Source organism: Pempheris klunzingeri, chromosome 5 (genome assembly GCF_042242105.1).
Source record: "Pempheris klunzingeri isolate RE-2024b chromosome 5, fPemKlu1.hap1, whole genome shotgun sequence".
Classification (NCBI taxonomy): Eukaryota; Metazoa; Chordata; class Actinopteri; order Acropomatiformes; family Pempheridae; genus Pempheris; species Pempheris klunzingeri.
In genome coordinates, this window is record NC_092016.1 from 20596062 (window position 1) to 20610676 (window position 14615).

General features: G+C 43.9%; 1 protein-coding gene across 1 annotated transcript in view; it reads left to right on the plus strand.

Moving 5' to 3' along the window:
* Positions 1–312: 312 nt before the first annotated feature.
* tmtc2b (transmembrane O-mannosyltransferase targeting cadherins 2b) overlaps positions 313–14615 on the plus strand; it is an 87853-nt gene continuing 73550 nt past the window's right edge. Inside the window, exon 1 of the mRNA XM_070831038.1 lies at positions 313–395. Coding sequence (XP_070687139.1) covers positions 313–395 — 83 coding nt within the window. The remainder of the gene's footprint in view (positions 396–14615) is intronic.

Sequence of the window (14615 nt, forward strand, 5' to 3'; positions counted from 1 at the left end):
TTTTCTGCTCCAACTCCCTGCAGGATATAAAACAAGCTCTCCGGCGCGGACCCAGCATGGGTTAGAAGGAAAGCGACCCGTGGATTATCCACTTTGTGCACTTCAGCGAGGGTGATGGGGGGAGAAATGGACTTGTTTTCGCAGAGACATCCTGACAAAGACGCGGACTGAGAGGGAACGGAGGTCGGGATTCGCTGCCTCTCCCTTGATCTCGCTTTTTTGCATCTTTGTTTTTTTTTATTTGTTGTTGTTGTTGTTGTTTTTTTATTTTTATTTTTTATTATTCACTTCCCGCGTGTGTGCGAGACAGAAATGTTTGCAGAATTGCTGTGCGGCGCCGTGGCTCTGGTCCTGTACGTCAACACTCTGGGCGCCGATTTCTGCTACGATGACAGGTACTTGGGTGAATGAATGACAACCAGCCCCGTGTTTCCTACACCACTGTATGCCCCTTCCCTCCCTCCCCAGTACCTAACGACAGGCGGTAGATGATCCATTTATCATGTAGCCAGAACTCTGACTGAGCACTATTGCAGTGCTCTGGCATTTCAATCATGTGAGCTGAGCTGGAGAGCGAATATCAGTCAGTTCATCACCAGATCCTGGTGCTTTGCAGAGTGATCGCCTGCTCTACTGACACCCTACTGACACCCTTTCTCCTGCAGACACTTGTGTGCTGTAGTGACTTTACGAGGGTCATGATCACTCAGTGTTTCCACACACATATATATATTTTTACCATGTCCCTGCAGCAGTAATACCTTCCTAAGACCACTATAGTTTTTTTTCATTCTACTAAAAAGTGATCCAGTCTCCAGAGTGTGAACTTGCTCTGACTCTTGAGTTGCGCTGAAGAAAATAATTGATCTCTGGAGGAGAAATGTGTCCTCTCGCTCCACAGCAGAAGTGACTTTGCCAAAGTGTTCCGAATGTGCAGCCTGCTGAGACGTTGAGCAAAGTATTTTCTTTATCAACGTGCTCGCAAATAGGCAGAAAGTTGTCACCCTCCACTTGAAACTGTCAGATCGAGTAGGCGAGCGCAGAGCTTGGGTTCAGAGGGCCGATGCATTACTCATAGCTGGCCTTTTGATATTTGATGGCTGAATGGTTGTCAGTGCCTCGGGCGCATTTATGCACCATCCCTTCCTTGATGTAGGTCAGATGCATCGTCGTTTTATGGCGCCTCTCGCTATGTTTTTATAGCTAATAAACTCTGGTTAATAATCACTGAATATTACTAGACATTAGGGGAGAATACACCTGCTCTGAAGAGAACAAAGTGGAGCTCATTATGTGCTTTTGTACCAGCTGCTTGTGCATGCGTGCTGTACCAGGAGTGGTGCAGCTTTTAAAACACACCCAAAGGATGCAGCTCAGAGAAGAAACAGTACATTAACACCCTCCGCATCAACTGGTGGTGTGTTTCCTTCTCAACTCCGCTTACAAGCTCCGTATATAGAACGCTTCCTGCTTAGCACAATCCCTGAGGCCTTTTTGCTGAAAGTCTGACATTTTTCTCGCTGTAGAGTCGCTGTGCTCTTCCACTCTGTTATGGTCAGGTGATTCTTGCAACTCTTGTGCAAGAAAGGTTGTGTTCTGTGTCCATAAACCTGTCAGGGAGTGGCAGCGCTGGCGTGGAGGTGAGAGGCCATTGCTGCTGCTGCTGCTGCTGCTGCTGCAGATTGGGAGAACTTCCAGCCTCCAAGTATTAATCTATTACAGAAAGATAAGCCCCGATTATTCTCCAAAGAGATGTTAGCACAGTGTTATTTATTGCCATCTGAGTTTTGCTCCAACTTATTGCAGGCTTCTTACGAAACAGATGACTGACAAGAGCTCTCCAATCTCAGCCAAAAAGATTTTCTCTGACGTGTTCTGTCTCTGACATGTTTTCCATCGCCGGCTATCTGTCCTCAAGCATTATCTGTTTTTAACACCATGTGTTTGGTTCAGACTTGTAATTAGCAGCCGTCGCTTGTCCCCTCGGGCTCCACTGTGGGACGGAGGGAGCTAGAGGACGGAAGGGTGCCACAGGGATACAGGATTTTGCTGAGTAAAACAGTTCTGGACAAACAGACAGATCTAACAAGCTAATGCTGTGTAGAAAAATGCGTGGATGATGATAAATCAAACTGCGAGCTTGCCATTACCCAAGGCCCTGCAGCTTCTAGGCAGGATTATTTTAACTGAGCCTGACTGTAATTTGTGGATCGTTCCCATAATGTTTTTCAAAAACTCAAAGGACATCAGTATTATTGAATCCGAGGCTTCACGCTTAAAGATCTGTAGCTGATGTCTTGTTTAGTACAGGTAGTTTTAAAAGTAAAGAGAAACTCTGCGTCTCCAATTGAATGTTTATGATAAATAGTCACAGAATAATTAATTATGGATATTTTGTCAAAGTGCAGCATTGATTCCTCCCTGTGAAAAGACAGATTGTGCTGTTCCTTTGCTCCCGGCTGTGAGACTAATGCACTGATTTAACTGTTAGTGATTAAAAGTGAGGATTTTGAATTGTGGTGTGTGTTTGGGTGCATGTAAAACGTCTAGAGGCTACAGAGTCGGCAAAAAAAAGGCACCCGAGGATTTGCAATCGACTGAGTGGTAGTCTTGTAGTCTCCATTTGTTGCTTTCTTTCTATTTATCCTTGTCGTGGTGAAGGGAGTGTCAAAGGAAAAGGGAGGTGTGTGTGCGTGTGTGTGTGTGAGCATGCTCAGTCTTATACCTCTTATCAAAGGTAGGTTCACTGGTTACACATTAATTTGAGCAAACTTCATGCATTCCATTCGTAGTAACCAAGGCCTTTGGGAGGTAACAGTTAGAGGAAAAAAAAAACAGTTTACATGTGTTAAAAGAAACTGTATCCCCCAGGCTGTAAAAAAATATAATCCCATGCAAGGCAGCTTTTTGACCCTGCAGTCAGTCACGGCCCTTCCCTCGATAAAAATGACAGCCTGGAAGAGTGGCCTGCTGCATGGTGCCAAATCGCCCCGGGAAGCTTTTCCTCTCCCCTCCCATGGACACACTCATCATTAGCACGTACACAGCTTTGACACCTGCACTGGAAAATGGGAATCATACGTCACGTAGTTCATATCTCTGCTGTGCTATAATCTACAGTTAGGACTGAGTAAAGGAATGGGAGAGCCCAGATAAATGTCAGAGGAGAAATATTGGTGCAATATTCGGCGACTTGCTGTAAGCCTGCACACCAGAAACATGAGGTATAGCAGCAAAACCTGGCAAAGGCATCGGTGCATTATTAGCTTGATAGCAGGTGACGAAATTTACTTCACAATCCTTAAACTTTCTGATTTGACCTGTGCCACAGGTCAGACGAGATGAAAAAACTAATGGTGATTCTCACTTTCTCCATTTAACAGAGGAAGACATTGAGCTGTCTTGGAGGTATATTGTAGCCTAGCCCCACACACACACACACACACACACACACACACACACTGGGTTTATTGATTATCGTTCCCTGTCAGCAGTGTGACGGATGTGATGAACTCCACCCACCTCATTTCTCTGCCCCGGTGCGATGTCGTCAGGTTTGACTGTGTGACGATGTGTGAAGGTAACGGGTCACGCTGAAGGACGCAGCCTCCCTGGGCATGGCCGATGATTTATAACGCTCAGACAGTTGGTAAAGGCGAGTCGCTGCTGTGCTCCATGCCCTGAAAGCTTTATTAGAGATGTCGGGATCGGGGGCGAACCAAGCACTTCACACTGATGCGGTTTGATGTGAGCCTCCGAGTCGATGACGGCGAAGAAGCCACAGAGCGCTTTGGGGCAGTGACTCATGTTGTTTAATGATCGTACCAACCGGTTACAGGGGGGAAAAAAACAGTAACAAATCTTTATTTATTTATTTTTTTGGTGTATTTTTTGCTCAATTTTACGCCACTTATGTTGAGCGGTTTCCTCAAAGATGCCTTGTGACTGACAATACGAGTGGATCTAAAAATCCAGGCATGCCAACGAAGTCTTCATCGAGCCCTTGCTAACAATCTGAAGGCTCTGTGTGGTCCGTGTGAGGTGACCCAGCCTTTGTTGACCCACCTGGTCTGACGTGGACTCCGTCTTCACCCATGGCTGCCTCTTCCTTGGTGCTCTGCGGCAGTGCACTGAGCTGGAACCCTGCTCTCGTGGCCTATACTGTAGGATGGGCTGGTTGCGGTTATGTAGAGGGCGGCAACCCAGCAGTTTGAGTATCTCTGCTTTTTTCCCAGTCGGGCTTTCACTGTCTGCACCCTGTAATTACTGTCCTGCCTGCAGAGAGGGACTCACGGCATCGTGTGGTAGACGTAGCTGCTCTCTCTCTTTCTCTTTCTGCCTTCTGCCTTCAACCACCCCCCCAAAGCCTTTTAGGCCTCCAGCTCCCATCATCCAACGACTGCCTCCAGATGGTCCCGTTTGGTAAGCAGGGTTTTTCTCCCCTCTGCAGTTTGAAGGATTTGAATTGAATTCAAATGGAGGATGCTGTGTTTGCTTGTAGTTGCCATGATGGAGACATCAAAGTTTCCGATGACACAGACAGTCTAATAGAGCCAGTGAAGATGGCAAAAGCACATACAGTCATATTATCCGACTTTTTAATGTTGGTATAATTAATATTTTCAATTTAGAATTTGATTTACAACTGTGGATCAAATGGCAGTGAATAATTTGAAAGGGTTCAGTCTCACAGCTCTCAAGGCCACAGCAGGCAGCAGTTTTCAGAGGAAAAAGCTCCGAAAACCCACTGTGCACTTTTTTTCTCGGCATCAGATGGCAGACAGACAAATTAAGTGACTAGCTAGCGAACATGGGGTTGTATTTTTGCTTCTAAAGACTAATTTTCTTTCTTGAAGAGGAAAAGCAGAGCTAACCGAATGAATGCTAATGTTTCCCCCCCTGTATCTGCTGGATGTGTAAATAACTGTGCAACATGTGTAAAATCAGTTATTGCAAAAAAAAAAAATAATACGAACGATGAATTTGGTGATGACTAAAGTGGGAGTGTCTATTTTCAGTGTGTAGTGTGTCTGTTCTCCAGAGGAAACTGTGATGTTCCTGCATTTCCTCCCTCAGACTACAGTACAATCTGGCAGCAGGAGAGGAAGGAGATATGTGTGAGGCGTCCTGTCCAATTTTGTTCGCCCCACACTTTCTCTGATCGACTTTCTCAGATGAGGAGAAGAAGATGTTTGTGATTTCTGAGCAACGTTTATAGACACTGTAAACTGTACACAGTATACAATTACTGTGTGCCAACCTGTCTCTGGTCACATTCCAGGCACAGTAGCAGCAACAAACTTCACTCAGCAATTTCTGTTTTCATTTTTCTCTCAAGAAAGCCCAGATATCACAGAACAATAGCTAATCTCCAACCATCCAGTCATGTCACAGAAATAGATGAATGCCTTATTGGAATACACTGTGACCATTTATATTTGAGCTACACCAGCCCGGAAAGATCAGCTCAGCGTCTAACCACAGATAGATTGGATCTCCATTTTCCTGAGCTCTCATTTTCCAAGAGATAGCCAATGAGGGTAGAAACGGTTATTTTCACCCTTGCCACAACTGCGAGATAAGCTAGCCTGGCAGAAATTCATTTGTTTCTAAAAATACCATTAATGAGGGGTTGTGATATGTTTGTGAGTTGCTTCCCTCACCCACAAAACCCTACAGAATTACTTGAAGCATCTGAGTCTTGGATAGAGTGAGTTCATATGTAGGTCAATCGGAAACAGCTGACTAGATATGATGCTCCCTTTTCTCCCTCACTGTCATCAGGCTCAGAATAGGACTTCATTATACTGTATCTTGGTTATTGAATTTCACCTCCTAAGGTTCATTTACAAAAAGTTGGCCTTAGTGCTGCATTCCCTGCGGTCAGGGCAGAAAGGAAAAATCAGAAATACCTGCATATTTGGAAAATGTGCAATAGCGATTAAACCCGAGAAAGTGTTTTATTGGTGCACTTCCTAACATGTAAAAACGTGCGGAAAGGCACACATTGCAGCAGAATACTGCATTCCTGCATCCTAACCTGATGGACCAGGTTTCTCAGTGACTGTCAAAACATTGAAATTAGCTCCTCGGGCTGCTGCGTGGCCCAGAGTGTGAAGGCAGCGTCCACTGTGTGATCTGTGTGTATTAGCGGGAGAGACCCCAGGCTTAGGCAAACTTTTGCCTTACAGCAGCTCTCTCGCCGCTCTGGCAAGTGAAAGGTTTGTTTTCCACAAGGAACTCAATTCAGACTGAAATATCTCACCAACTGTCAGACGAACCGCCTTTAAACTTTGTACAGACATTCACGCTCCCTGGGGTTTCCTCTAGTGTCATAATAAGGTAAAAAGGTCAGTTTCTGTAATACCTCACAGCCAAACACCTGCAAAACTACGACTTTCCCATAATCCCCAGCTGTACTTTGTGTTCAGTGCTAATCAGCAAATGTTAGTGTGTTAACACAGTAAAATAGGATGGTAAACATGGTAAACATACACACTGAACTTCAACATGTTCACAGTGACCATGTGAACAATGCTGCTGATATAATGTAACATTGAGCTCAAAGAGCCACAGTGTGTATGTACAGTCTCATAGAATAGATGTGGACTTAAGATTTGGTCACAAATTTTGAACAAAAGTAATACATTTAAAAGATCCTTATCAAATATATTTGTTTTTGTTGTCCTAATATGTCAAATATCACAATATAACTAGTCACAAATTTTTGCATTCATTATAAAGACTCTAAATGCTTATGCTACCAGTAAAAGATGCATTTTAAAAATAATTGTCGCCAAATCTGTGTGTGAACAGTAGCAGGTTGTAGAGCTGAGGGTGGTAGCGCCAGTATGCCATATACCAAGTTTCTTTTACTTGGACTTTATCTCATAGCATGGAGCTGAATCCCTTCATTACTGCAGCAAACTGGTATTTGCTGTTGGATGAAACTGAATATGTAAAGCAGGGTGTAGGGAGCTCCGGTGATTGCCATCTTCAGCCGATTGTCACTTGCGATGCGCTACAGCAGCAGGTCACAGGTCTCACCGTGGGATTCAAGGCTGTTCGTGAGCAGTCACCGTGCCCATCGTTTCTTGAAAGCCCTAGCTGTGCTCCAGCCCGGCCAGAGCAAGCTGCTTCAAAGCTGCATTAATCAGGCTCTAATGCTTTTAAATCACCCGACTGGTATGCGGTGGGATGAGAAATGGGCCATATGTAGATGTCGGGTTGGCTGCGTGGTGGTGGATTGAGGCATTAGAGATCATCTTCGCTGCACTGCACAAGACGTTAACCTTAGCCCTCTTTGGGTATTCTCAGTGCTCCTCGCCTGGCTATTTAATTAAAAGCCCACAGATTATCTCCCCTAAAACATCATGTGGATACAGCAACACACACTTACAGTATACTGCACACAGACACACACACACGCGCGCGCACACACACGATAATAATCTCCTTAAATGGGAATAATGTGTAATACCGGGCTGAATCATCCAATAAGCAAATCCTTCACATGGTCAATATTTCATGGCAGACATTCAATACAGCTACTCAATAATGTGAGAAAGGCTTTACAGCTGCCAAGAAAATACTCAAATGTTCTTTTTGACCAACAAAATGAGATTAGTCAGATTTTTATTCAAAGAGCATGATGACGATCACTGCTTGTCAGTTCGGTACATTCGTGACACCAAGGTTTTGAATGGGTTTGGTGATCAGTGAGTGCTGGCTATAGGTTATGCTCCCATCATTAAACATGGGTCTCAAATGGTTTGACTCTGCGGGGCTAAGTTGTTAATGGGTCTAGACAAGGGTTTGGATTTCGAGGGCTAATGCTGGCTGATGGCTCTTAAGCCGTGGCCACTCTCAGGCTCTTGGCCCTCTTCATATTAATGGGATTAACAGGCCTGCGGATGAGAGGGGGCACGACGTGTAAGCAGAGAACCCCACGCCATTAGAAACAAAAACTCCCCTGTCCCCCATATCCAACAGGGATGCTATAGTTTGCCCTTTTCAGTAAGGAAGAGGAGAAGGCTACCCCTCTTCACTGGGCCTCTCCATCTACGTGGCCTTATTCTCTGACAAGGAGCACTGGCTCGTTTCGATAAGGTTATGACACAAGTTGGCCGGTTCAGGAGCATTGCCTTTGTCCATTGTAAAAATAAAGAGCTGTGTGGTCCCTCTGTTCTCCCTGGACCCAATGAAGGAGGCCATTTGTCCCCAAACAGGGGGGAATTAGGCACTGGTTGTGTTGGCCTGTTGTTTATGAAGGACAAAGAAGCAAGACCTCAGTGTTCACTGTTTGAACAGAGCAGAAAACTGCTGCAGTTTTGCGGACCAAACCTGTCAGAACCAATTGGGTGGACTCATTACGGTCGTACGTGCTCTGGTTAGCGTTTTCAAGTGGCCAGATGGAGGAAGGAGGGCAAGGGATTCACAGTTAGTGAGCTAACAGAAGCTTCTTTGTTATGAATACGCCAGCCCAACATGTCTGTTTTGCGTAGCAGGAATGTTTAGCTGTAAAGATGATGCGCCGGTTAATGCACTTGGGGAAATGCGGCCCGACAAGTTTCAGAGCCGGTTGCCAGCCTGGATACCAGCCATCAGCTTCTGGTTGCCAAAACTGACAGAATGGTTGCTATGTTTAATTTGTTTATAAATGGATTAAGCCATATTTTGATAGTGAAAAAGTGAAATAAAGAATGATCAAACATATATTCCATAACCAAAGTCCACTTGTTGGTGCTCTAACTGTGGTAAAGCTTTCAGGAGTAACCTGATTTTCTGCATTCACATTCTTCTATTCAAGTGTGGTGGTGCACTGCTGTGCAGCGCTGTGTTACAGTTCTGTTTTTGTTTATCAGCCATGTGTCGCCTCAGAATTTGAGGAAGAGCTCCCGAACAAAACATCAGACTTAACCACAGGAGTCTGCTGTTCCTTTGCCATTTCAAACCAACAATAAGCATAACCACGATAGTTCCCTAACCTTAACCACATGTTTATTATTGTAACCATGACGTCAAGCTTCCCTTAACCTTAACGACGTAATCACTTCAATCTAAACCATATTTCCTTAAACCTAACCAAGTCATTTTTGTGCCTGAACCTAACCAAACCTTGACTATAGCATGGTCATATCATTAAATATATCTGTTTTGGTAATGGTAATTCAATGGTAAACGGTTTTGTAAGGCATAGACAGATTATCCTCTCCTGCTTAAAGGGGCATCACAATAGAAAACGCTTCTATGTGTCGTTTTAAAAGGCAGTGCAAATGGCGTGTTTTGTCTTTTAATTTAGAGGACTTGTTTGGACCTCTTTAACAGTAACAGTGGCAACCAAACCAAATGACATGGCTGACCATGGTCTAAATCTTGTTGTCTGGGGCAACCTGGCAAATGCCACTGGTGATACTAGGGGAAGGAAATCACTGACTCAGCTAACCAACAGGCTATCACTGTACAGCAGGCCATCACTGAGTAAAGTGACAGTGCTAAATGTTCTATTAAGTTGATATTATCATTGTCTTGTCAGGCTCAGATTCATTCCTTAAAGGAGACAAATGTTGGAATTTCTCTGACAAGTGTTATTGTTGTGGTTAACATGGTTTTCAAATATGATTACAGTATCCGGTGTTTCCTAAGTGTGGTGAGTCAAATGCAGCGCAAAAGGGCCTGTGGTCTGGCAGGTTTCTCCACTGTGGGTAACCTGCTGCTCCCCCCTGACTTATAACGCTGGGATACAACTAAACATGTGCCCCTTGTGGCCTTTATTCCGATGCTGTGTGTTCTCTGAAGTCATTGAACTGAGGTGTCTGTCGAGAGGGAACATCGTTGTACCCTTCAGTCCATTCCTGTTTCCTTTCTCTCACTTGGTCAGGTGTGTGTTGTTGCGTACTCTGCTTTATTTATGGACTTCAAGCTGGCAGAGCAAATTGAAAGCTGAATGTTTCTTGTAGACCCGAACGGTCTCTGCTGTAGGAGTTGCCTCCTCCCGCTCTCTTCCCTCACTTCCTACCTCTGACCAGACCAGAGCAACGGAGGAAGCACATCTTTTCACAAGCTGCCTCTAATTGATACCGTTGAGCCCTGGGAACCCAGTGCGTGGTTTTAGTACTCTGCAAAATGCGTGCAAAGCACAACAGCCTGCAGTATGCCACCCTCTGGGACACCACAGGTTATTTACAACCAGACGACCAGTCTGGTGCAGGTTCTCGTATAGTTTCGTTTAAGTCGTTTTTTTTTTTTTTTTTAAATACCCACCGCACATGGATGTGACCCTTGCCAAGCCTTTCATCAAATAGCTAAACTGAGAGAGGGCAAGAGTTGAATCCAATCCAGAGCTGTAATCTCAGCCTTAGGGGGCTTTTCACTAAATGCTTGTGTGGGTTATGAAAGAATGAAACCAGATAGGTTTCTGCTATTGGTGCTGGCTTTTCGCTACTGTTTCTGCTCATGCTTTTGCGTTCCCTGTCCAGCTACACCTGTGGGATATTGAAAGTTGTTTAAAGAAATGATTTTATTTTTAATTAGTCAGATTTAGTAAAGTTGTAAGCCATGTATTTTTTGTGTTTGCGTATATGTATCATATGTGTCATTACCAAATCCAATCAAACGCGGTGTAAATTGAGCAGTTCTAATGTAGCTTGTCATGGCTTGGTGAGGCAGACGAGTCTGACATCTCTCCAGATGGAAAACAGCTTGTGCTGTATTGTATTTCACAGGCAGAGCCAACTCTCTCGTTCGCTCGCTTTCTCCCTCGCTCACTCTCCCGCTCTCTCTCTGTCATCGTGAATAAAATCAGGCCAGTGACAGATTGATGGAATCATGATGGTTTACAGGGTTGATTCCAGTGGTTTATTTTGGCTGAGCACTGACCCTTGGTATCTGTGGCCATAGTGTTTCTCCTCGTCTTTGACCTTTCGCATGTGTGACTTTCCCCTCTGGCTATTTTGCCAAGTGAGGTCTTCCTCTTCGGCAGGAGGTGGATACACGCAATTGGCCCGAGTTTATTTTTGATCTAAGGAGGATGTTTAAGTTGGGAGAAAGTGTGCACAACTGTTTTTCCTTTACCAGCCCCCGAGGTTTGAGGATCTGGGGAGAAGCACTGTCAGCCGCTCTGACAGAATAATGAGACTCTTTAAATGTGCTCTCAAGAAAAATCCATTTTTCATCTGAGAGAGAGATCGAGGCTGCGAAAGAGAAAAGAGCAGAGCAGGCAAGACATAAAGACTGACTGATACAGCACTATGGCATGGCTTTACATGGAAGGTCCTATCCTTGATTGTTTAAGTGTGACTGTGAAGGCCTTGAGGCTACGTGTTTCCATCTGTGGCGAGCTGGTGCTGTCCTGACTGTGACCCCCAGCTGCTTATGGTCATACAGCATTTACCTGATGAGATGTTAAGAGGGTCCAAAACCACACCGGATCCCCCAAGTGGCTCTTCCAAACGTGTCCAACCTGTACAGTAGACACATTTCTCGACACCACATGGTAGAAACATCAGCGGCTGTTTTAATTAGGAAGCAGTTGAAGGGAAATCCATCCACAGCCTTGCTGGCTTGCGAGCTTTGTTTTCATTTGTGTGAGTGACTGCCGGGGTCCCCGATGAAGACCCTGAGCTTCAGACACACGAGGCTCCCGACTGTTCAAACAAACTGTCACTCAGAAACCTCAAGCCTTCCCTTTTTCTGCCCAAAAAAACCTTAGACCTTAGCAATTCTTTTAGCCTCATTGTCAGGGTTTTTGTTTTATTTTCTAGAAACACATGCCATTATCTGGAAAAAAGACAAATTACACTGTGAGGAGAATGACACTTATATCAAGAAAAGTCTTATGGCGAGTCCATTTCTGTCTGGGAAGAAGTGAAATTATCTTTCCCTGCTGGCAGATTTCCTTCACTTGTGCAAAGAAAAATACATTATCAGCACTAAACACAAGATTACTTTCGTGGGGCTCCCCCTGCCTCCGCTTCTCATTTAGTACTACTCTGAAACATTTGCTAATGCAGGGCGCCCATCACTCCACTTGATTGATGGAGCTGATGACTCTCCCACATGACAGCTGAAGTAAAGCAGGCAGGCCTCGGGTACCTGCCACGCGGGCTCGTTCGATCCCCTGAGACGCGGCCCTGTTGTTCGGAGACAATAGACCCTGATTGGCGGTATGATTATATGTATGATTATGCCACCTCGAAAACCGCACGTCCTGCGGCTCATATTCTCACTCCCCTCAGGAGCTTGCATCCACCGCTGCAGCTCATTGAGAGCTTATTGATTTTTAGTGAAGGAATAATCAACCATAGTTTCCTAGTGAGCACACAGATGGCTGGCCCTTGTTAGGTGAATAAGGATTTCATTTATTTCGTCCTGCATCTGCTGCAGAGCCCATTCATTCATTCGATGAAGTGTAAATCCATAATGGGGAATGAATGACTTAAATCTATTGCCTGCAGTGTCACAGCAGAATGCATTTTCAATGTAGAATATATTCACTGTGGCAGCAGATAATATCCTAAAAATGGGGTAGGTTTAGTACCAAGATCTGCTTCCACGAGGTAGTAAGACCTCACAAAATCTTCAGTGTTAATCTAAATCTGTTGCATGTGGCCAACAAGTACAGTTCAGATTTATGCAGGAGATTATGATGTATGTCACACTCTACTGTCGGAGACATTTGTCTGTTAATCACGTGGATGAATGATGGATTCAGGCTGTCACAACGAACAGATGAGTTGGCAGGACACACGCTGGCATGTTTGCCTGCTCAATGAGCTTTTGATTTGCGGTAACAACTTGACATCAGCAAATTAAAGGTTGTTGGAAATCAGAAAATCAGACTTCTGTGGACAAATATGAGGAGTGATTTTAAGACATACCTGTTTTTAAGTGTTTTTTCTTTCAAAGATTGTGTTTTTGTAAAAGTTTTAAAAGGCAGAAGTGGTGTTTTTTTCACGGGACTTTTCATGCAAAGCACAGAAAAGAATACAAAAGGAAAGTGCAGTAGAGTTTAGATGTATCTGTTAGTAAGATGATCCTTTTTTTCTGTTGTGCCTCTATTATTCGACCACTTGCCTTATTTATAGACAATTTACAGTTGCTGCCGTGGCTAGTTTATTAATCTTTATTGCATTTATTTATTTAACACACACAATTATTACTCATTCTAAGTTTGGCTGTGGTTACATATTTGTTTTTCCCAGTGTAATTGGCTGCTACTTTCATGGGTAGTTTGTGTTCTACACTAAATTGCAAACTTGGCTTTCACCCTGCGCAATCAGAACTTCCCATCTGAGGGCCGTGATTAAGCTATGTTTGGTCTCCAGAACCTGCTACAACGCAAGACCAGACCTAATGTTGTAGTTATTCAAAAATTATACAATATTCCAAATATTTTAAGTTGAAATTTGAAATAATGTACTGTGAGGTGCTTCCTCAATACATTACTCAGGCTTTTGTCTCGACAGTCGCACTGCCAAGGCCTAATAGTTTTACAATACATCGTCTGAGTAGATGTTGGAAGGGACACATTCGAGCTGTGCCATAATCACATAATCATCATTATGAATGATCTCATGGCATTTATTAAGAAGACCTCTGGTTTCCTTCAAGAAACTGGCTCAGCTGTCTCACATCATGTCCACTATCTGATTAATGGAGAAAATTGCAATATGAAATTTTGCTTATTTATTTTTGGAAGCCACCAGTGGTCATTCCTCATCACAGTATGGCATTTCCAGCTTATACCCCAACTAGTTCAATATCTTTAAATATTGTGAGCAGGGGAATCCTTAGCCTGGGAATGAATGGCAGTGAATGTGATGCTGTGGGAAGAGGAAACCTGAGCAGAGTTGAAGAAGAGCCACGGGTTCATTGACTGCTCTGCATCGCCCGGTCTTATATGTGCATCACAGCTCCAGTGTTGCTCACAATGACAAAAAACAGACTCTTATACGTGGTTCTGCATGTCCCTTCATCTTCTTTTTACAACTACGAGACAAATGGATAAAACGGCACGCTTTTCTCATCTAAACAGTTGCATCCTCAAAATAGATTTGGGATATATTAACTCTTCCAAACTCTTCCAAAAGCTTTAATTATTTGCAGATTTGTCCGACTTAGGAGGCTCTCTGTGTAACTGTGAGTGGACTCCCAGGAGTGAGTCAGCTGCTGCACAAGTAGACGCCCACAGTCTAAACCAGATTAAGAGTTTAAACCTTTTAGTCCCTGGCGAGAGGCTGTTAAACTTCTCTTAATTTAGATCCATGCCTTTCTTGCAGGAGATTTTTCCATGCAAGAGTGGACGTTGAAGTTTTTGAATTTTTAAGAAATCAGCAAAACTGAAAGTAACAGTCGCTTTTTTTAAATGAATAAACTGAAAGCTGATTTAAAAAAAAAAGAAGGCCTTTGAACGCAAGGTGCACGCGATCTTGATCAGAAAATTCATCAAAAAAACCCCAAAACGATTGATATCAAAGCGTAACAAAACATCTTGATCTTACATGATCAAAGAATCGACATTTTGTACTGACCCCAGCTGGAGATGCAGAGATAAAACCCAGTTCTCCTCTATGAGTGCATGCACAATGTTTCCACCTCAACACAGTTACACCTTC